General features: G+C 39.5%; 2 protein-coding genes across 2 annotated transcripts in view; one reads left to right on the top strand and one right to left on the bottom strand.

The window, feature by feature from the left end:
• The window catches only part of cers6 (ceramide synthase 6), a 45,184-nt gene extending 27,756 nt beyond the window's left edge, over positions 1 to 17,428 (bottom strand). The window contains exons 1-3 of the mRNA XM_061971692.1: positions 17,152 to 17,428; positions 9,945 to 10,050; positions 9,736 to 9,866 (exon numbers count right to left, since the gene is read on the bottom strand). Of these exons, the coding sequence (XP_061827676.1) occupies positions 9,736 to 9,866; positions 9,945 to 10,050; positions 17,152 to 17,321 (407 nt within the window). The 5' untranslated portion in view covers positions 17,322 to 17,428. The remainder of the gene's footprint in view (positions 1 to 9,735; positions 9,867 to 9,944; positions 10,051 to 17,151) is intronic.
• Positions 17,429 to 17,986: 558 nt separating this feature from the next.
• Positions 17,987 to 21,625, top strand: part of stk39 (serine threonine kinase 39) — a 74,191-nt gene continuing 70,552 nt past the window's right edge. Inside the window, exons 1-2 of the mRNA XM_061971678.1 lie at positions 17,987 to 18,067; positions 19,315 to 19,413. Coding sequence (XP_061827662.1) covers positions 19,392 to 19,413 — 22 coding nt within the window. The 5' untranslated portion in view covers positions 17,987 to 18,067; positions 19,315 to 19,391. The remainder of the gene's footprint in view (positions 18,068 to 19,314; positions 19,414 to 21,625) is intronic.

Genomic DNA, 21,625 nt, shown 5'->3' with positions numbered 1-21,625 from the left:
CTAACATGCATTAATAAATGAAGTTTTTTCGGTAATTACGGTATTACTAACCGTCTGGATTTTTACTGCAGTTTACCAATTATACCGTTTATCGTTACATCCCTCGTCCGTTAACAAGTCAAAAATCAAGGGCGATCACAGCATGTTCTTGCTATGGATGCTGCTCAACTTTGCAGGGCATTACGGCAAGTCACAATGGCGGTCGCGGCAATTGCTGCGGTTGCCGTGGTTAAATTCGAGCCCTGCATCTATCTACCTACCTACCTACCTACCTACCTACCTACGTATTGATCTAGCAAGCTGGTCAACTAAATGTGCAGCCAGTTATGCTTTTTTTTCCATTCATCCATCAACCCATACAATCAGCTATTTTCAAAGAGCTCAAAATAGTGTTTCGGTTAAGACAGCAGATCTGAGAAATAAGAGTCCAGCGATTTGGATGAGCAAAGGAAGTGTTTGGCAGGGAAGCAGCCTCGGGCACATTGGTACATGTGAGGTTTTTTTTTTTTTTTTTTTTTTACAAGTGTCTCAAAGTGTCACATTTGGTTTGCTGGCGTGAGACATAATTCCCCTCTGCCAGCCTCATTTGTTAGCCTTTAATACCACAGCGCTAAGTAACTGTGATCTCCCTGATGTACTGAAGAGGAGCCAGTTCTCCGTTACAGCCCAGGAGTCTTTAAGGCAGTGTCAAGACTTAAGGCTTTACGCAAACTAGAGGATTGTGCAAAACATCTTAGGCCATCATTAGATTTGTTGTTTTAGCGATGCCATTGATTGATTGATTGATTGAAACTTTTATTAGTAGATTGCACAGTGAAGTACATATTCCGTACAATTGACCACTAAATGGTAACACCCGAATACGTTTTTCAACTTGTTTAAGTCAGGGTCCACTTAAATTGATTCATGGTACAGATATATACTATCAAATATATACTATCATCATAATACAGTCATCACACAAGATAATCATCAGAGTATATACATTGAATTATTTACAATCCGGGGTGTGGGATTATGGGGGGGGGGGGGGGGGGGGGGGGGTTAGGTTTGGTTGGTATCAACACTTCAGTCATCAACAATCAGCATCAACAATTGCATCATCAGAGAAATGGATATTGAAACAGTGTAGGACTGACTTGGTAGGATAAGTACAGCAAGTAGTGGACATAGAGAGAAATCAGAAAGTATAACAAAAAGTGTCTACATTTGATTGTTTACGCTTGATTATTTACAATCCGAAGAGGTATTATGTGGAAGGGAGGGTGTTAGTTTAGGGTTGTAGTTGCCTGGAGGTGTTCTTTTAGTGCGGTTTTGAAGGAGGATAGAGATGCCCTTTCTTTTACACCTGTTGGGAGTGCATTCCATATTGATGTGGCATAGAAAGAGAATGAGATAAGACCTTTGTTAGTTCGGAATCTGGGTTTAACGTGGTTAGTGGAAGTAGTTAAGGAAGTAGTTTGACATGTACTTCGGTGTCAGGGAGGTGTAGCGGATTTTATAGACTAGGCTCAGTGCAAGTTGTTTTACTCTGTCCTCCACCCTGAGCCAGCCCACTTTGGAAAAGTGGGTAGGAGTGAGGTGTGATCTTGGCATGACTATATGCGTATGGAAAATGCAACGTGCAAGTGCAAAAGTGAGCAACCATTTTATTAGGTCTTCTCGAGGGAAAACAGTATTGAAATGTGGATATACTCTATGTGTCAAACTCAAGGTCTGGGGGCCCCAACCGGCCTACCACATCGTTTTTTGTGGCCTGCAAAAGCCTGGAAATAATGTTCGTCAGTAAGGTATTTCATCTTTCTTGATTAACAGATTTCAATTATGACAGAAAAAAATGTAACGCATGGAAATGTAGTGTGTACCTTTTATATTATTTGAAAAAACTAGCTAATTCAAGCTTTTTTTAGTAATTGAATTATTTTCAAATGAAATCATACACTAGCCAAACTAAAATATCTGCTTTTCACTTTAACTTCTGTTTCCAATGTTTACCATCAGTTTGTTGGTAAAAAAAATAACATGAATAATCAAATGAAGGTGTCATTTTGTTATATGATGTAACAAAATGACAATTTCATATCACAGTTATTGTGTAATACAATACAAAAAGTACAATTATGAATCATTTCATTTCCTCTCCTAAAATAAGTGCACCACAATGCAAACTTGCAGGCACCTGCCTCTCTAAAACATCTCTACAATTGAATAATAAACCTTGTATATGTTTGCAGTCCTCCATCGTTTATTGCTGCTCATTGGTCCCAGGCCTGACCGTGGTAAACAAATTGTCGCGAAATAGGATTATTGTTAGTAAATAGAGTATTTTCATAGTGAGAGCTTAAAAAAAACTGTATACAGCCCTATGAATACATATTTTATAACATAATTAGAGCTTTTAAACATTAAATAATGCGCATATAGCATACTTGCCAACCCTCCCGGATTTTCTGGGAGACTCCCGAAATTCAGCGCCTCTCCCGAAAACCTCCCGGAACAAATTTTCTCCCGAAAATCTCCCGAAATTCAAGATTCCCGCAAAATAAACAGCGTGCCTGCCCAATCACGTTATAACTGTAGAATGATGGAAGGCGAGTTCTTGGTTTCTTATGTGGGTATATTGTTAGGCAGTTTCATTAACGTCCTCCCAGCGCGGCAACAACACACAACAACAGCAGTCACGCCTACCGTAAAGCAGTTTGTCTGCCGTAAACAGCAATGTTGTGACATTCTTAAACAGGACAATGCTGCCATCTAGTGCATTTGATGAAAGCACTTTTGTGCGTGCCACACATCAATGCATCATCAGAGAGGGTCAGCATGGTTAGAAAAATAGTGACAGAGAATAGAACAAGGATGGACAATTCAACTCTTAACTCAACAATGAGTAGATGAGCGTTGTGTGTGTGTATATGTGTAAATAAATGAACACTGAAATTCAAGTATTTATTATATATATATATATATATATATATATAATAAAATAAATATATATTTATAGCTAGAATTCACTGAAAGTCAAGTATTTCTTGTATATATATATGTATATATATATATATATATATATATATATATATATATATATATATATATGAAATACTTGACTTAGTGAATTCTAGCTGTAAATATACTCCTCCCCTCTTAACCACGCCCCCCACCTCCCGAAATCGGAGGTCTCAAGGTTGGCAAGTATGGCATATAGTCACCTTAATACTTGTTTCACCCAATATAGTAGTTTTGCCCTAACCCTAACCTATTTAATGCCATTTTTAATGTCACTTTAAAAAAAAATAATGCCCATGTCCGGCCCCATATGGTTATTATATCGGACCACCAATATTATCGGCCGATAAATGCTTTAAAAAGTAATATCGGAAATTATAGGTATCAGTTTCAAGATTATCGGTATCGGTTTCCAAAAGTAAAATTTTGTACACGGACGCAGGAAGATGTACAGATGTACAGAGCGCCAATTAATCCTTGAAGGCGCTTCCTTTGCGTACTGACCCAGTCACATACTATCTACTGCTTGACACACGCACTCGCGAATGCAAGCATACTTGATCAACAGCCATACAAGTCACACTGAGGGTGCCCGTATAAACAACTTTAACACTGTTCAAAATATGCGCCACACTGTGAACCCACACCAAACAAGAATGACAAACACATTTCGGGAGAACATCTGCACCGTAACACAACATAAACACAACAGAACAAATACCCAGAACCCCTTGCAGATGCTTGTTTTCCTTAAGAAAAATCTACCTCTCACACGTGATGACAAGGAGAAAAAGAATTAGCCCATTCTCTGAGCTTCATCTGTTGCACAAATAGACTAATAGTCTGGACTGAGTGAAGCTGTTTTATTAATGTTTTGTGCCTTTTTTCCCCATGCACTTTAAAGGATGGCTGTGTTTTCGACTAGTCTAGACTGAAGCAGTTTTATTAATGTTCATGCACTTCAAAGGATGGCTGTGTTATCTACTAGTCTAGACTGAAACAGTTTTTTATTTTTGTGCCTTTCTTCTTTTTATTTGCACATTTTTGTTACTCATACGAATACGTTAAGAACAGGGCAGATTGAGCCCAGTTTATAGTATACTCTAGACTGAAGCTGTGTGTCTTCATTGTTTTTGTAGCTGTTGTTTTGAGGCATGTTTAAAAAATGTTTTTTAAAAATGCACTTTGTGAAAGTCAAAGTACAGTATTTCCCATAGTTTCAGTGGGTATCAGGATTATTTCAGGGAGAGCATGTCCCACATTCCAAGCTGCTGTTTTGAGGCATGTTAAAAAAATAATGCACTTTGTGACTTAAATAATAAATATGGCAGTACCATGTTGGCACTTTTTTCCATAACTTGAGTTGATTTATTTTGGAAAACCTTGTTACATTGTTTAATGCATCCAGCGGGGTACCACAACAAAATTAGGCATAATAATATGTTAATTCCACGACTATATATATATCGGTATCGGTTGATATCGGTATCGGTAATTAAGAGTTGGACAATATCGGAATGTCGGATATCGGTAAAAAAGCCATTATCGGACATCCCTAGTTATTATATATAGTCAAAAGATTACAACACACAATTGTAAACATTTGACGATGATAATCTTAAAATAGTTTAAAAATTACCCTAACTGTTACTACCTACGGAATTAGAATTGGCTTGCAAGACTGCTAAATCTGAGAATTTATTTGTATTTATCTTTTTTTTTGTAGTAGTAGTAGCATCCAGTGTTCTGAATTTGTGCACAGCCATAGACAATAGCCAATTAAAAGGTTCTGCATGTCAATCATCGTACTGTACCTTCAATTAAACAAATTAGACGGGAACTGCACTTAAGCCCTCTAAATAAACATCTAATTCTATTTTAGTATATATACCCAGAAGTCATTTTTAAAATGTTATCTCTTTAAAACATGCTGTAAAAATGCATATTCTCTGAAATGATGCCTTATAACAGCCACAAACTGGCGGATACGTTTTTAAACAGGATACCATTTTTAAAAAATGTTAAGTTTTATGGTACAATAAATAAACATCATACTCGGAATGCAAATGATGCATGTGTTCAGAAACTGATGATTGATTTTAATATTTTAGAAAAAATACATGTCATGGAATGATATTTGGAAAAAGCCAAAAAAATGCATTAGAAATGTAACATCTTGAATATCTGACACCCTCTCAGTTCTTTAAAAAGGGTACAGTAGATAGCAAGTTATGTATAAAGTCTCAGGCAGCTGAAGGAACTCTTATTCATTTACATTTGGGAATGTCAGAAAATAAGAGTTGTGGTCTGTTGTGACAATTGTCTTGTTTGTCTAACCTAGGCCACCGTAGGTCATGTGAGGTGCTTGCGTCACAATGTTAGCCAAGTTAGCTCATGTGTGTTGAACTTGAGACAACTGAAATAGAGAAGTCGTGTATGAAACACGTGTATGAAACAACCTCAGCATGACATGGTGTCAGAGTTAAGGACTGCACATCTACACTGACCAAAGAATGGTAAAGTTTGGGCTCCCAGAGTCGAGTGATGTTGCTGTCCAGTGCTGTCGTCCACTATGGATGCAGCTCTTCTGGACCTCACACCACCTCTTGTATCCACTTTGAAAGCCAGACACGACAAAAAGAAACAAACCGACGTAGCAATTTATCGATGACCGCAGCGTTCTTAAGGTCATTTTCATTCATCGTTTGATGAATTGACGTTGAGAGGGGTTTAGATTAGTTTACATTTCCCACAATGCATTGCTGATATCCACATTGAAGGGCGGAAATTATTGTCTCCGATAATTTATCCAATAATACTGATAATGCCGACGAGGTGTGCCATTGTCCAATGCCACAATGGAAGTGGAAGGAATAAAACTCGCTTGTATCGCATTCTTAAGCGGACTTCTGGACCAACAGAAAGTTAACGGCGAAGACTAGCATACAATCAACCCAGATGTGACTTGCTGACGACTGTGTTTGTTCGGATCATTTCAGGTAAACATTTTGTAAGTCAAAAACAATGTAAAATAAATAACAGCCCCACTTTGTATTAACTTGGTGTGCTCAGTCAAAGAACTTTGATGGTTGTTGTATTAACAAAAAGTACTCACTTCTCACAAAAGTGAAGCTACATGAGAACAACATTCTCTCAACCCTGCCTTGCAGTCACAGTGTGCTGAGATGACTTTGGATAGGTTGTCCGTGATTATCCAGCATGTCCAACTTGTGTCGGATCTAGAGATGTCCGATAATATCGGCCGATAAATGCTTTAGAATGTAATATCGGAAATTATCGGTATCGTTTTTTTATTATTGGTATCGTTTTTTTTGTTATTTTTTTTATTAAATCAACATAAAAAACACAAGATACACTTACAATTAGTACACCAACCCAAAAAACCTCCCTCCCTCATTCAAACAAAAGGGTTTTTTCTTTCTGTTATTAATATTCTGGTTCCTACATTATATATCGATATATATCAATACAGTCTGCAGGGATACAGTCCGTAAGCACAAATGATTGTGCGTGCTGCTGCTCCACTAATAGTACTAACCTTTAACAGTTAATTTTACTCATTTTCATTAATTACTAGTTTCTATGTAACTGTTTTTATATTGTTTTACTTTCTTTTTTATTCAAGAAAATGTTTTTAAATTTATTTATCTTATTTTATTTGTATTTATTTTTTTAAAAGGGACCTTAACTTCACCATACCTGGTTGTCCAAATTAGGCATAATAATGTGTTAATTCCAAGACTGTATATATTGGTATCGGTTGATATTGGTATCGGTAATTAAGGGTTAGGTCAATATCGAAATATCGGATATCGGCAAAAAGCCATTATCGGACATCCCTAGTCGGATCCTTTCTGGGATTCCATGACTCTCGGCTGGCTTGATGACACCATGTCCACTGGGTTTATGACACCATGTCTACTAGGTTTATGACACCATGTCCACTGGGTTTATTCAGATGAACATAAACATCATGAACCCATCCCATAGCCATCTTGACTCCTATCATTTTGAAAGTCTTTCAAAGTATAAAATGGACTGGGTTGAACAATTAAGTAGTTCACAAAGTCTGTTTACTGGCGTCATATTGCAGTCCACACGTGTCTCTTATGTGTGACTGCCATCTACTGGTCACACTTATCATTACACCATGTACCAAATAAAATTGCTTCGAGGTTGGTAAGCACAACCAGAATTATTCCGTACATTAGGCGCACCAGGTTATAAGGCGCAGTGCTGATTTTTGAGAAAATTCAAAAGGATTTTAAGTGCGCCTTATAGTCCGAAAAATACGGTAACTATAATTAATGACTTTTAAAAGTAATTTTCAGTATACAGCCTGTCACACCGCATCATGAAGCAGTTGGCAGGTTGGTGTTCCTGGCTAAAATGTTTGTGTTTATGTCCTATAATAATATTTACCTATAAAACGCCATTGTTAAAGGTCAATTATTTTAATGTTGCTGCTGAAGTTGAAAAATGTCCTCTTAAACCAGGGCACTTCATTTCACATTTTGTTCTTCTGCGTATCTGTTAGCTGAAGAATTGAGCATAGCTAAATGTTTTTTTGGCTTTTTATTTTTTACTCATCTCAAAACACCTCTTAAGTTGGTATCATATTATGCAAAACCTACTTTTATTGTTGTTTATACCTATGTTTCTGTATTTGGAATCCCCCATCATTCCTAAAAATTATTATATACATTCCTGGGTTAAGTTATGAGCCAAACTACAAACCCCGTTTCCATATGAGTTGGGAAATTGTGTTAGATGTAAATATAAACGGAATACAATGATTTGCAAATCATTTTCAATCCATATTCAGTTGAATATGCTACAAAGACAACATATTTGATGTTCAAACTGATAAACATTTTTTTTTAACTTTAGAATTTGATGCCAGCAACATGTGACAAAGAAGTTGGGAAAGGTGACAATAAATACTGATAAAGTTGAGGAATGCTCATCAAACACTTATTTGAACATCCCACAGGTGTGCAGGCTAATTGGGAACAGGTGGGTGCCATGATAAAAACAACTTCCCAAAAAATGCTCAGTCTTTCACAAGAAAGGATGGGGCGAGGTACACCCCTTTGTCCACAACTGCGTGAGCAAATAGTCAAACAGTTTAAGAACAACGTCTCTCAAAGTGCAATTGCAAGAAATTTTGGGATTTCAACATCTACGGTCCATAATATCATCAAAAGGTTCAGAGAATCTGGAGAAATCACTCCACGTAAGCGGCATGGCCGGAAACCAACATTGAATGACCATGACCTTCGATCCCTCAGGCGGATTTGTATCAAAAATCGACATCAATCTCTAAAGGATATCACCACATGGGCTCAGGAACACTTCAGAAAACCACTAAATACAGTTCGTCGCTACATCTGTAAGTGCAAGTTAAAGCTCTACTATGCAAAGCAAAAGCCATTTATCAACAACATCCAGAAACGCCGCCGGCTTCTCTGGGCCCGAGATCATCTAAGATGGACTGATGCAAAGTGGAAAAGTGTTCTGTGGTCTGACAAGTCCACATTTCAAATTGTTTTTGGAAATATTCGACATCGTGTCATCCGGACCAAAGGGGAAGCGAACCATCCAGACTGTTATCGACGCAAAGTTCAAAAGCCAGCATCTGTGATGGTATGGGGGTGCATTAGTGCCCAAGGCATGGGTAACTTACACATCTGTCAATGGCACCCTTAATGCTGAAAGGTACATGCAGGTTTTGGAACAACATATTCTGCCATCTAAGTGCCGTCTTTTTCATGGACGCCCCTGCTTATTTCAGCAAGACAATGCCAAGCCACATTCAGCACGTGTTACAACAGCGTGGCTTCGTAAAAAAAGAGTGCGGGTACTTTCCTGGCCCGCCTGCAGTCCAGACCTGTCTCCCATCGAAAATGTGTGGCGCATTATGTAGCGTAAAATACGACAGCGGAGACCCCGGACTGTTGAACGACTGAAGCTCTACATAAAACAAGAATGGGAAAGAATTCCACTTTTAAAGCTTCAACAATTAGTTTCCTCAGTTCCCAATCGTTTATTGAGTGTTGTTAAAAGGAAAGGCCATGTAATACAGTGGTGAACATGCCCTTTCCCAACTACTTTGGCACGTGTTGCAGCCATGAAATTCTAAGTTAATTATTATTTGCAAAAAAAAATAAAGTTTATGAGTTTCAACATCAAATATCTTGTCTTTGTAGTGCATTCAATTGAATATGGGTTGAAAAGGATTTGCAAATCATTGTATTCTGTTTATATATACATCTAACACAATTTCCCAACTCATATGGAAACGGGGTTTGTATATCGGGATATAAGTTTTGCTCCATATCACCCAGCGACTGTACTAGCACAGTTTGGGGATGTTCTCTGTGTTTTATAGAGCATTGCAGTAGGCCTTATGATGGCAATGTGTTTATATGTATGAGTGCCCATGTGTACGTTGTTTGAGTGTTAATAATGACATTGTGACATTTAAGAAATTTCTTACTGCTCCTAAATGTTTCTGTGCTACAAAAAATGTTCTGTGGTACTACGGTAATCTTTTCCATTTAATAGCAGCGGCGCTGTTAGTGAAAGAGCTAAGCACACAGTCCTAGTGTACGAGTAATACACATGTGTGTTCCATTTCAATACAATTACTGTAGTTGTTGCTACTTGATAGTAAAAGAATGGCACTGGGTCGATTCAAAAGTTGCTCACATGCTCTCACAGAAGCGGGCGAGAGTGCTGGGTTTCTCTTGGTTGCGTCGTTGTCTGAACCAGCGCTGAATGGTTCGGACGTCCCAGTCCAGCTGCTTGGACAATCCCTCCAGCCTCTTTTCATCGGGGTGCTGGTAAAACAGTAGATGTTTGATGTTTTAAGTTCTAAAACGTTAATATTACCAGTATAGAAACTCTAAAAGCACCACCTTGGTAATGGCGGTAAAAACCTTCTCCAAGATGGCGTTGGGTTGGGCTTTTTGTGGCCCGTTGGCTTGAATCTTCAGGCCCACAGCACATGGCCTTGCAATTAATCTGGAATGGAAAATGCAAAGTAACGTAAGTTTGTACATTTAAAAAAGAAATACAATAAGTGCAAGTGTCATTTAAACTGATACTATGTTCCAGTAGGGATGTAACAATATGAACATTTTATATCACACTTATTGTGAACAAAATGATCACAGTTATTATTATTATTTTTGTGGTATCATTGAATGTGCTCAAAAAGCACTTATAAACATACATACACACTGAAATATTTGAAACAAGTTTTATTTAACAAAATTAAGCAAATAAGTGAACAGAAAATTTTTTTTTTCCTGGGCAGAGGAATCATGAAATATTGTTCTGGCTTCTTGAGAGCCACATTATTGTTATTTGAGTGTTTGAATATATTCAGATGTCACTAGCGGTGCATAGGATTTTAAGATTCTGTCATACAAGTGTAAAAATAAGTTAACCACCATTTAAGAAGGGACCTCACATAGACACTTCACACATTTCACTTTCTTAACATTAAAACAACCAATGTTTTTCATAACAACAGCCCGAGAGATGAGCTGACAGCTCATTGTTGAGCACAGTTCTTAAAGAGAACCAATTATTTGAATCTACATTTAAACCACTTCCTTGTGGTCCAGATAATATGTATTAAATATGTTTTGGTGTACGTTTTGTGTAGAATTTGCTCCACAGTCACTTTAACAACCTGTTTGTTGAGTCTGTCTGCAATATGTTTGATTCTGGAGGCTTTCCCCAACCTCTCCAAAGTGTCATCATTTATGTTTTGAAAATGTACACAGTTTAAATATACAGTGGTGGTCGACCAACACGCCGGATTGTAGTCAGCTGGAGGCGTGTCTTAATGAAATTAAACAATGGATGTCCGCTAACTTCTTGCAACTCAACGCCAAGAAAACGGAAATGCTGATTATCGGTCCTGCTAAACACCGACATTTATTTAATAATACCTCCTTAACATTTGACAACCAAACAATTACACAAGGCGAATCAGTAAAGAATCTGGGTCTTATCTTCGACCCAACTCTCTCGTTTGAATCACACATTAAGAGTGTTACTAAAACGGCCTTCTTTCATCTCCGTAATATCGCTAAAATTCGTTCTATTTTATCCACTAGCGACGCTGAGATCATTATTCATGCGTTCGTTACGTCTCGTCTCGACTACTGTAACGTATTATTTTCGGGTCTCCCTATGTCTAGCATTAAAAGACTACAATTGGTACAAAATAAGGCTGCTAGACTTTTGACAAGAACAAGAAAGTTTGATCATATTACGCCTATACTGTCTCACCTGCACTGGCTTCCTGTGCACTTAAGATGTGACTTTAAGGTTTTACTACTTACGTATAAAATACTACACGGTCTAGCTCCGTCCTATCTTGTCGATTGTATTGTACCATATGTCCCGGCAAGAAATCTGCGTTCAAAGAACTCTGGCTTATTAGTGATTCCCAGAGCCCAAAAAAAGTCTGCGGGCTATAGAGCGTTTTCTATTCGGGCTCCAGTACTATGGAATGCCCTCCCGGTAACAATTAGAGATGCTACCTCAGTAGAAGCATTTAAGTCCCATCTTAAAACTCATTTGTATACTCTAGCCTTTAAATAGCCCCCTGTTAGACCAGTTGATCTGCCGTTTCTTTTCTTTTCTCCTCTGCTCCCCTATTCCTTGTGGGGGGGGCACAGGTCCGGTGGCCATGGATGAAGTGATGGCTGTCCAGAGTCGGGACCCGGGGTGGACCGCTCGCCTGTGCATCGGCTGGGAACATCTCTGCGCTGCTGACCCGTCTCTGCTCGGGATGGTGTCCTGCTGGCCCCACTATGGACTGGACTCTTACTATTATGTTGGATCCACTATGGACTGGACTCTCACAATATTATGTCAGACCCACTCGACATCCATTGCTTTCGGTCTCCCCTAGAGGGGGGGGTTACCCACATCTGCGGTCCTCTCCAAGGTTTCTCATAGTCATTCACATCCACGTCCCACTGGGGTGAGTTTTTCTTTGCCCTTATGTGGGCTTTGTACCGAGGATGTCGTTGTGGCTTGTGCAGCCCTTTGAGACACTTGTGATTTAGGGCTATATAAATAAACATTGATTGATTGATTGATTGAAAAGTGTACATACACATGTAAAGAACATAATGTCATGGCTTTCTTGAGTTTACAATCATTTCTACAACTCTTATTTTTTTGTGATAGAATGATTGGAGCACATACTTGTTGGGCACAAAAAACATTCATGAAGTTTGCTTCTTTTATGAATTTATTATGGGTCTACTGAAAATGTGAGCAAATCTGCTGGGTCAAAAGTATACATACAGCAATGTTGATATTTGCTTACATGTCCCTTGGCAAGTTTCACTGCAATAAGGCGCTTTTAGTAGCCATCCACAAGCTTCTGCTTGAATTTTTGACCACTCCTCTTGACAAAATTGGTACAGTTCAGCTAAATTTGTTGGTTTTCTGACATGGACTTGTTTCTTCAGCATTGTCCACATGTTCTCATTGGGGTTTAAGTTAGGACTTTGGGAAGGCCATTATATAACCTTAATTCTATCCTGATTTAGCCATTCCTTTACCACATTTGACGTGTGTTTGGGGTCATTGTCCTGTTGGAACACCCAACTGTGCCCAAGACCCAACCTCCGGGCTAATGATTTTAGCTTGTCCCATTTACTCTCTGTGGAGCACCAGTTCCATTGGCAACAAAACAGGCCCAGAGCATCATACTACCACCACCATGCTTGACGGTAGGTGTGGTGTTCCTGGGATTAAAGGCCTCACCTTTTCTCCTCCAAACATATTGCTGGGTATTGTGGCCAAACAGCTACATTTTTGTTTCATCCGACACCAAATGGACAAAGATAAGACCTTCTGGAGGAAAGTTCTGTGGTCAGATGAAACAAAAATTGGCCACAATAAATTCATAAAAGAACCAAACTTCATGAATATTTTTTGTGATCAACAAGTATGTTGTAGAAATTATTGGAATACAAGTGTATGTAAACTTTTGACCACAACTGTATATCTTGAAGTTGGCACTGCTATTTTTTCCAGACACGGTTGGAAATAAACGCAATTTAAAAAATCACTGCAAACCCGTAAACAGGGAGGCATCTAAAACTGCGTGCAAGCTCATGCCAAATGCATTACCTCATCCGGCACTGGAATGACACCATAAACAAGTTCAGTTCAAAACTTGGGAGATAAACTTATTTACAGCAAATTCCCCAAAAGACTAGATAGAGTGCTCCCGTTGTATAGAGAAACCTGGACCACTAACACATTGGCAGATCGTTGCATTGGTATTTTAACCTTGCTAGCAAACTTAGTAAACTGGGGTGATTTACACAACTGAGGCGTTCTTCAAGGCACCTCTTAAAGTCCTTTACTTTTTGGCCATTACACATTGTAATGTGATTTATGTAACTAAGATGTATCTTGTTTACTCCACATGCAGTCAGTAGTCATTTGTTCAACTTATTTAGTAGTGTTCCTCAAGGTTCCAAGTTTGTCAAATTATCGGCCCATTCCCAAATAACCTTTTGTGTCCAAAATTTTGGAGAAATGTGGTTTGGCGCAACTGCAGCCTTTATTAGATGAAAATAACACTTTAGATCCATTTCAGTCTGGATACAAAGCTTTGCATAGTACTGAATCTGCACTTTTAAAGGTTTTTAATGACTTGCTTTTAATGTCTGATTCTGGCAGCTCTGCCATTTTAGTGCTTTTAGATCTTACAGCTGCCTTTGACACAGTCGACCACACAATTATTTTAGACCGCCTGAGAGACTGTGTGGGTGTCAGGGGGATTGCATTAGAGTGGTTCAGATCCTACCTGTCAGAGAGGTCCTTCTCTGTCAGACTGGGGGACGCCACCTCTTCTTCTGCTCCGCTTTACTGTGGTGTCCCCCGGGGATCTATTCCAGGCCCCATCCTGTTTTCACTATACCTTCTCCCTCTTGGAGAGATTTTTAAGAGGCATGGAGTGTTTTATCACTTTTATGCAGATGACTGCCAAATTTATATGCCGATTTCAAAAGGCCACGGCCCCCTGACACCGTTCTCAACTGTCTATGCGACGTCAAGGCTTGGTTGGTCCAGAATTTTTTAATAATGAATGAGGGAAAAACTGAAATTTCAGTTTTTGGTCTGGCCCTCACTGACTTGGTACCATTGCAAAATTATGTGCGTCCCAAAGTCACCAACCAGCCTTGGCGTCACTATAGACAGCGATTTTAAACTTGACAAACAAGTCAATGGCATTTTAAAATCGTGTTTTTATCATATTTGTCTTTTTAGCAAAGGTAAAACCGTTTTTATCTTTTAACCTTTTTGAACAAGTCGTGCATGCTTTTATTTCAAGTGGCCTGGACTACTGCAATGCACTTTATGCAGGCATTAGCCAAAAAGCTCTCTCCCGGTTGCAGTTAGTCCAGAATGCGGCAGCACGACTATTAACAGGGGCCAGGAAACGCCAGCATATAACCCCAATTCTTCAGAGTTTGCACTGGCTCCCTGTTCATTTTAGAATTGATTTTAAAACCTTGCTGTTTGTTTTTAAAGCTTTACATGTACTGGCACCTCAGTATATCTCAGACCCCATCCATATTTACACTCCTGCGCGCGCTCTGAGGTCCGAGAGCCAGCTCCAGCTCGTGGTGCCCAAGACCAGACTTAAATCCAGGGGAGACAGGGCCTTCTCTGTGGTCGGCCCTAAGCTTTGGAACACCCTGCCCCTCCATGTTCAAACTGCTCCCACAGTGGAGTGTTTTAAGTCTCATCTTAAGACCCACTTTTATTCTTTGGCTTTTAACACTATGTGAGTTCTGTGGTCCTCTGTCCTCTGTTTTTTATCAATTTGTTTTAACTGTTTTAATTGGTTTTATCCTTTAAAATCGTTTTTAAATCATAATTTTATATTGTTTTTATATTGATTTATTTTTTGTTTTTATTCAGTCATTGGTGTAGCTAAGGATAATATTTGAATATTGTTTTTAATATTGTTGTGCGGCACTTTGGAAACATTTTTGTTGTTTAAATGTGCTATATAAATAAAGTGGATTGGATTGGATTGGATTTTAAGTCCTCACTTTTTTATCATTTGGGCTAGTCACCTCCCTTAGCTTTATGGAAATGTGGCCACGAAAACAATATCTAGTTAAATTTATCTCTGATATACATACTACATTGTATGAGACTATTTTGGTTCATGCAGAAAACACCAACAGTGCCACCAGTTGCAGAAGACAGGCCAGTTTCCCAAGTGCTTCTTAAGTACAATCTAACCCAGGCCTGGGCAATTATTTTGACTCGGGGACCAAACTTAGATTTAAAAAAAAAGTTCTGGGAGCCGGTATATCTATTTTTAGGAACACTAATACAAAACCTCACAATAATGTCTGATTGAATACTAAAAACGTTATGACAGACAGCCTTAAAAAACGGAATGTAATTTTAAGTTTGTTTTACTGAATGAGACACCCAGAATGTACATGAAAATAAAGAATGTGGGATTTACAATATTAAAGGCCTACTGAAACCCACTACTACCGACTTCGCAGCCTGATAGTTTATATATCAATGATGAAATCTTAACATTGCAACACATGCCAATACGGCCGAATTAGCTTACTAAAGTGCAATTTTAAATTTCGCGCGAAATATCCTGCTAAAAATGTCTCGGTATGATGACGCCGGCACGTGACGTCACGGATTGTAGAGGACATTTTGGGACAGCATGGTGGCCAGCTATTAAGTCGTCTGTTTTCATCGCAAAATTCCACAGTATTCTGGACATCTGTGTTGGTGAATCTTTTGCAATTTGTTCAATGAACAATGGAGACAGCAAAGAAGAAAGCTGTAGATGGGAAGCGGTGTATTGCGGGCGGCTGAAGCAACACAAACACAGCCGGTGTTTCATTGTTTACATTCCCGAAAGATGACAGTCAAGCTTTACCATTGGCCTGTGGAGAACTGGGACAACAGAGACTCTTACCAGAAGGACTTTGAGTTGGATGCGCAGACGCGGTACCGTGAGTACGCATGCAGCTGCGGCTTCCAAACATTTGATCGCTTGCCTGTACGTGCGTGCCGCTATGTGCATGTCACGTACGTAACTTTGGGGACTTTGGGGAAATATATGTGCTGTATGAACTTTGGGGAGGTGAACGGTACTTTGGGCTGTGGGATTGAGTGTGTTGTGCAGGTGTTTGAGTTGTATTGGCGGGTTATATGGACGGGAGGGGGGAGGTGTTTGTTATGCGGGATTAATTTGTGGCATATTAAATATAAACCTGGTTGTGTTGTGGCTAATAAAGTATATATATGTCTTGTGTTTATTTACTGTTTTAGTCATTCCCAGCTGAATATCAGGTCCCACCCGCCTCTCACAGCATCTTCCCTATCTGAATCGCTACCACTGCCCTCTAGTCCTTCGCTCTCACTTTCCTCATCCACGAATCTTTCATCCTCGCTCAAATTAATGGGGAAATCGTCGCTTTCTCGGTCCGAATCGTTCTCGCTGCTGGTGGCCATGATTGTAAACAATGTGCGGATGTGAGGAGCTCCACAACCTGTGACGTCACGCTACTCGTCTGCTACTTCCGGTACAGGCAAGGCTTTTTTATCAGCGACCAAAAGTTGCGAACTTTATCGTCGATGTTCTCTACTAAATCCTTTCAGCAAAAATATGGCAATATCGCGAAATGATCAAGTATGACAGATAGAATGGACCTGCTATCCCCGTTTAAATAAGAAAACCACATTTCAGTAGGCCTTTAACTATAAAACACTGAATATTGACAACATATGAACGTCACACCCCCTCTCCATCCACATATTTTACAATCAATGGCAGCGCAGCAAGTTGATGATGTTTGAAGACAACTTGGAACTGCCTTCCAATGGAACTGACTTCCATTGGAACTGCCTTCCAATGGAACTGACTTCCATTGGAACTGACTTCCATTGGAACTGCCTTCCAATGCCGCCTTGGAACGTTGCGGGCCTGCAAAGGAGGCGTGAAGCTCGCCGGTGCGTGGAAGATAGCAGGCGGGATGCCATTGTTCACCTTCATCATCATCACTAGCATGCCAGAGTCAGACCCACCTTTCGAACAGCAGCCGCAGCATAACGACGCAGAAGGCCAAAGGGCCAGCGAGATAAAGGTCCTCCGCTTGCGGGAACGTCGCCTCGTCGGTGTTCTTCAAGTCAGCCCACGTCACGTTGTGCGGGAGCCAGAAGCGCTCGTTCCAGAACCACGCCAAGATGCCGGCCATGTCCTCGCTAACAGCACGACAACCCACACACACACACACAAACACACAGTGACGTTAGACGCTGATGCTGATGATGATGATGAAGATCATGTGATGAAGGCCAGGCGTCTGCGTCTGTCCGCAGCTGCCGTGTCTTGTGGGCGTGCACGCACTCACTTGCTGGCCGCTGATTGGTCTGTTCACCTGTCACACAACATACACCATGTGTGCGCGCGCAGCAGGACCTGGACCCTTCAGTGTGTGCGCGCGTGCGCGTGCGTGCGTGGATTTTTTTACGTGTTTTACGCCTATTTATACACTACAACCTGTTTTCTACCTAGACAGTATTTTTTACAGTTGTATTTCAGCCACAATCATATTTGTTATGGATAGCAACACACGTGTAAGAAAAGAAACATTGTTTGCCATTTTTGCCATCATTGAAGCAATTGTTCAACTCTACTGGCAGCTTTGTGTATTACATCAGCCTCACACTACATGATATAGTCTGCTATTATAAAGTATCATTATAATATAATTATATCGTAAAACTGGCATCTCCTTTTACTTCTTTTAAAAGGAATGACGTCACACACACACAACTCTAGTTAACAGTGAGCAGGTCCAGGTGTAGGGGGCGCTAATGCACATAACAAATCTGTGGCCGACCGCTGATGTGAGAGAGAAGAGGAATCAAAGATGGACGCTGACGTTTGCCTTTGTCAACTTCAAAACAATCTTCAAACTAACTAAAACATATTTTATATGTATGTCGTGTCTACTTCAGACTAACTAAAACACCTTTTATGTGTGTGTGTCTACTTCAAGCTAACTAAAACATATTTTATGTTTATGTTGTGTCTACTTGAAACTAACCAAAACACCTTTTATGTGTGTGTGTCTACTTCAAACTAACTGCTAACTAAAACACATTTTATGTGTGTGTTGTGTTGTGTGTCTACTTCAAACTAACTGCAGGAAACTTCCTACTAAGCAAAACACCTTGTATGTGTGTGTTGTGTGTGTATGCTGTGTGTTGTGTTGTGTGTGTATGTTTTGTGTGTGCTGGTTGTATGTTTTGTGTGAATGTGTTGTGTGTATGTTTTGTGTGTACTGTGTGTATGTTTTGTGTGTGCTGCATGTATGTGTTGTGTGTGCTGTGTGTGCTGCATGTATGTTTTGTGTGCTGCATTTATGTTTTGTGTGTGCTGTGTGTATGTTTTGAGTGGGCTTTGTGTATGTTTGTGTGTGCTGCGTGTATGTTTTGTGTGTGCTTCATGTATGATTTGTGTGTGCTGCATGTATGTTTTGTGTGTATGTTTTGTGTGTGCTGCATGTATGTTTTGTGTGTGCTGTGTATATGTTTTGTGTATGTTTTGAGTGTGCTTTGTGTATGTAGTGTGTGTGCTGCATGTATGTTTTTTGTGTGCTGCATGTATGTTTTTTGTGTGCTGTGTGTGCTGCATGTATGTTTTGTGTGTGCTGTATGTATGTTTTGTGTGTGCTGTGTGTTATGTTTTGAGTGTGCTTTGTGTGTGTTCTGTGTGTATGTTTTGTGTGTGCTGCATGTATGTTTTGTGTGTGCTGTGTATGTTTTGGTGGCATATCTCACCAGGTGCAGAGTTTAGGCAGTATTTTACATTTGTCACTAGCACTTGAGTTTGAAAGTCTGACTGTAGTACCATTGGAAATAGGATTACTGTATGTATGTTGTATGTACTGTATGTATGTATGAATGTATCTACTGTATGTTTATCCACTTCAGTTAAAATAGGATTACTGTATGTTGTATGTACTGTATGTTAATCCAGTTCAGTTGGATGTAAAACTAAAGTGGTTAAGATTTAGGTGCATAAAAATATGTTACTGTTAAAGGAACCTTTTTGTTTGACATTGCAACTCGTCATTAAAGTTAAAGTACCAATGATAGTCACACACACACACACACACACACACTCGGTGTGGCGAAATTACCCTCTGCATTTGACCCATCCCCTTTTTCGCCCCCTGGTAGGTGAAGGGAGCAATGAGCAGCAGTGGTGGCCACGCTCAGAAGCATTTTGGTGATTCAACCCCCAATTCCAACCCTTGATGCTGAGTGCCAAGCAGGGAGGTAATGGCTCCCATTTTTTATAGTCTTTGGTATGACTCCGCCGGGGTTTGAACTCACAACCTACCCATCTCAGTGCTGACACTCTAACCACAAGGTCACTGAGCATGTTTAATTTAATTAATGCTACAAATAAGATAGTATCACATAGAAAGGTGTTATTTTGTAGAATGGTAGTATTTTACAATTTAAACATCTAAATGATAGTTGATGTCATGATTGTAATCACGTTTTGTGTGAAAATGTTTAAACACTTTGTAGTATTAACGTGACTTTCCCAGTGTGGTCTGAAAGTGGTCTTTAATAACAACTATTTGACTTGTTTGTCACAGACTTTACATTGTGAAACAGTTGTAGTTTCCAGCAACTCATCTGGCTTGTACTACTCTGTCAGATAAAATAGCCTTTTATTGGGGTAATAATGTCCTGCTCCACCTTGGTGTAAAATGCATACCAGTAATCCTGGTCAGTTCAAGTCATTTTGTTAGCATTTGCACAATGTTTTATGCTCACATAGTCTGATAAAAACACGTACATAAAAAAAATATTGACCAAAAATTTGACGACCCTAATTGTACTGATGAGTTAAGACGGGGGTCAGCAGTCCACGGGTCTCAATCCGCATGCGGCTCTATAGTGGCGCCCTAGTGGCTCCCTGGAGCATTTTTAAAATAGAATTGAAAATGGAAAAAGATGGGGGAAAATAATTGTTTTGCTTTAGTGTGTTTTTTCTTTGAGGACAAACATGACACACACCTTGTTAGAACTACCACTGTTTAATATGTTTGTGTGTATGCTTCACTGATGACACTATTTGATGAACACTGTTTTGTCCTACTCATTTCGGCGGTTCTTGAACTCACCATAGTGCGGACTGTGACGCAACAGTTTGTTTACATGTAAAATCTCCTTCTTGTCTCATTTTGTCCACCAACAGTTTTATGCTGTGCGTGAATGCACAAAGGTGCGCTTTGTTGATGTTATTGACTTGTTGGAGTGCTAATCTTGCATATTTGGTCAGGGCATGACTGCAAGCTAGTCAATGCTAACATTTAGGCTAGCTGTATGTACATATTGCATCATTATGCCTTATTTGTAGGTATATTTGAGATCATTTAATATCCTTTATTTTTATCTTCTTTGTATATAATTTAGTTTTGCATGTCTCATGACACATTATCTGTATGTAATATTGGGCGCAATTCAGATTGTTCCAGACCACAGCAAACATTACTTAGCTTGCCAAAGATTGTAATAAATCTATTAAAAGAAGACAGCCTGCCGTTTCCTTTAACTTGGACACACACATCTATTACCTTTGGCCATTCTAAGCCAGTAATTTCCAGGAGTTATTTCACCTTCTGAGAAGTTCTACAAATGTTTTCCAATGTTGTAAAAATGTGTACAATAAATATTACATTTCAACATTTCTGTCAACAAAGATTTGCTTCAGCCGGCGGCACATAGTCATTTTGATAGTAGGCTGTTATAGCTAATAGAGACTCTTACATCATGTGTTGCCTTCATTGTAAGACATCCATCCATCCATTTTCTACCGCTTGTCCCGTTCGGGGTCGCGGGGGTGCTGGAGCCTATCTCAGCTGCATTCGGGCGGAAGGCGGGGTACTTATATACGGCTTTTCATTTTTCGCGGCTCCAGACAGATTTGTTTTTTGTATTTTTGGTCCAATATGGCTCTTTCTACGTTTTGGGTTGCCGACCCCTGAGTTAAGAGACTGCAGGATTTCAGAAATGTTTAAAATAGACATTTATTGTATCCTTTATGGAAACATTCATAAACCTGAGTGTGGTCAATTTAATCCAATGGCTATTTACCACCGTCTTCCTTTGGATACAGTACAGGCTCTTTCATTAGGATCAGGTGTATTGGCTGCTACTGTGGTTGAGTCAAAATAATGGAGACACTTTTTCATTCTGTTGAGTATGTCTAAACTTGTACCTGGTACTGTAACTATACTACAAACCCCGTTTCCATATGAGTTGGGAAATTGTGTTAGATGTATATATAAACGGAATACAATGATTTGCAAATCCTTTTCAACCCATATTCAATTGAATGCACAAGACAAGATATTTGATGTTCAAACTCATAAACTTAGAATTTCATGGCTGCAACACGTGGCAATGTAGTTGGGAAAGGGCATGTTCACCACTGTGTTACATGGCCTTTCCTTTTAACAACACTCAGTAAACG

This window comes from Nerophis lumbriciformis, linkage group LG13 (genome assembly GCF_033978685.3).
Source record: "Nerophis lumbriciformis linkage group LG13, RoL_Nlum_v2.1, whole genome shotgun sequence".
NCBI lineage: Eukaryota > Metazoa > Chordata > Actinopteri > Syngnathiformes > Syngnathidae > Nerophis > Nerophis lumbriciformis.
The sequence above is the reverse complement of the archived record's forward strand: the minus strand, read 5'-3'. Positions and strand labels throughout refer to the sequence as shown.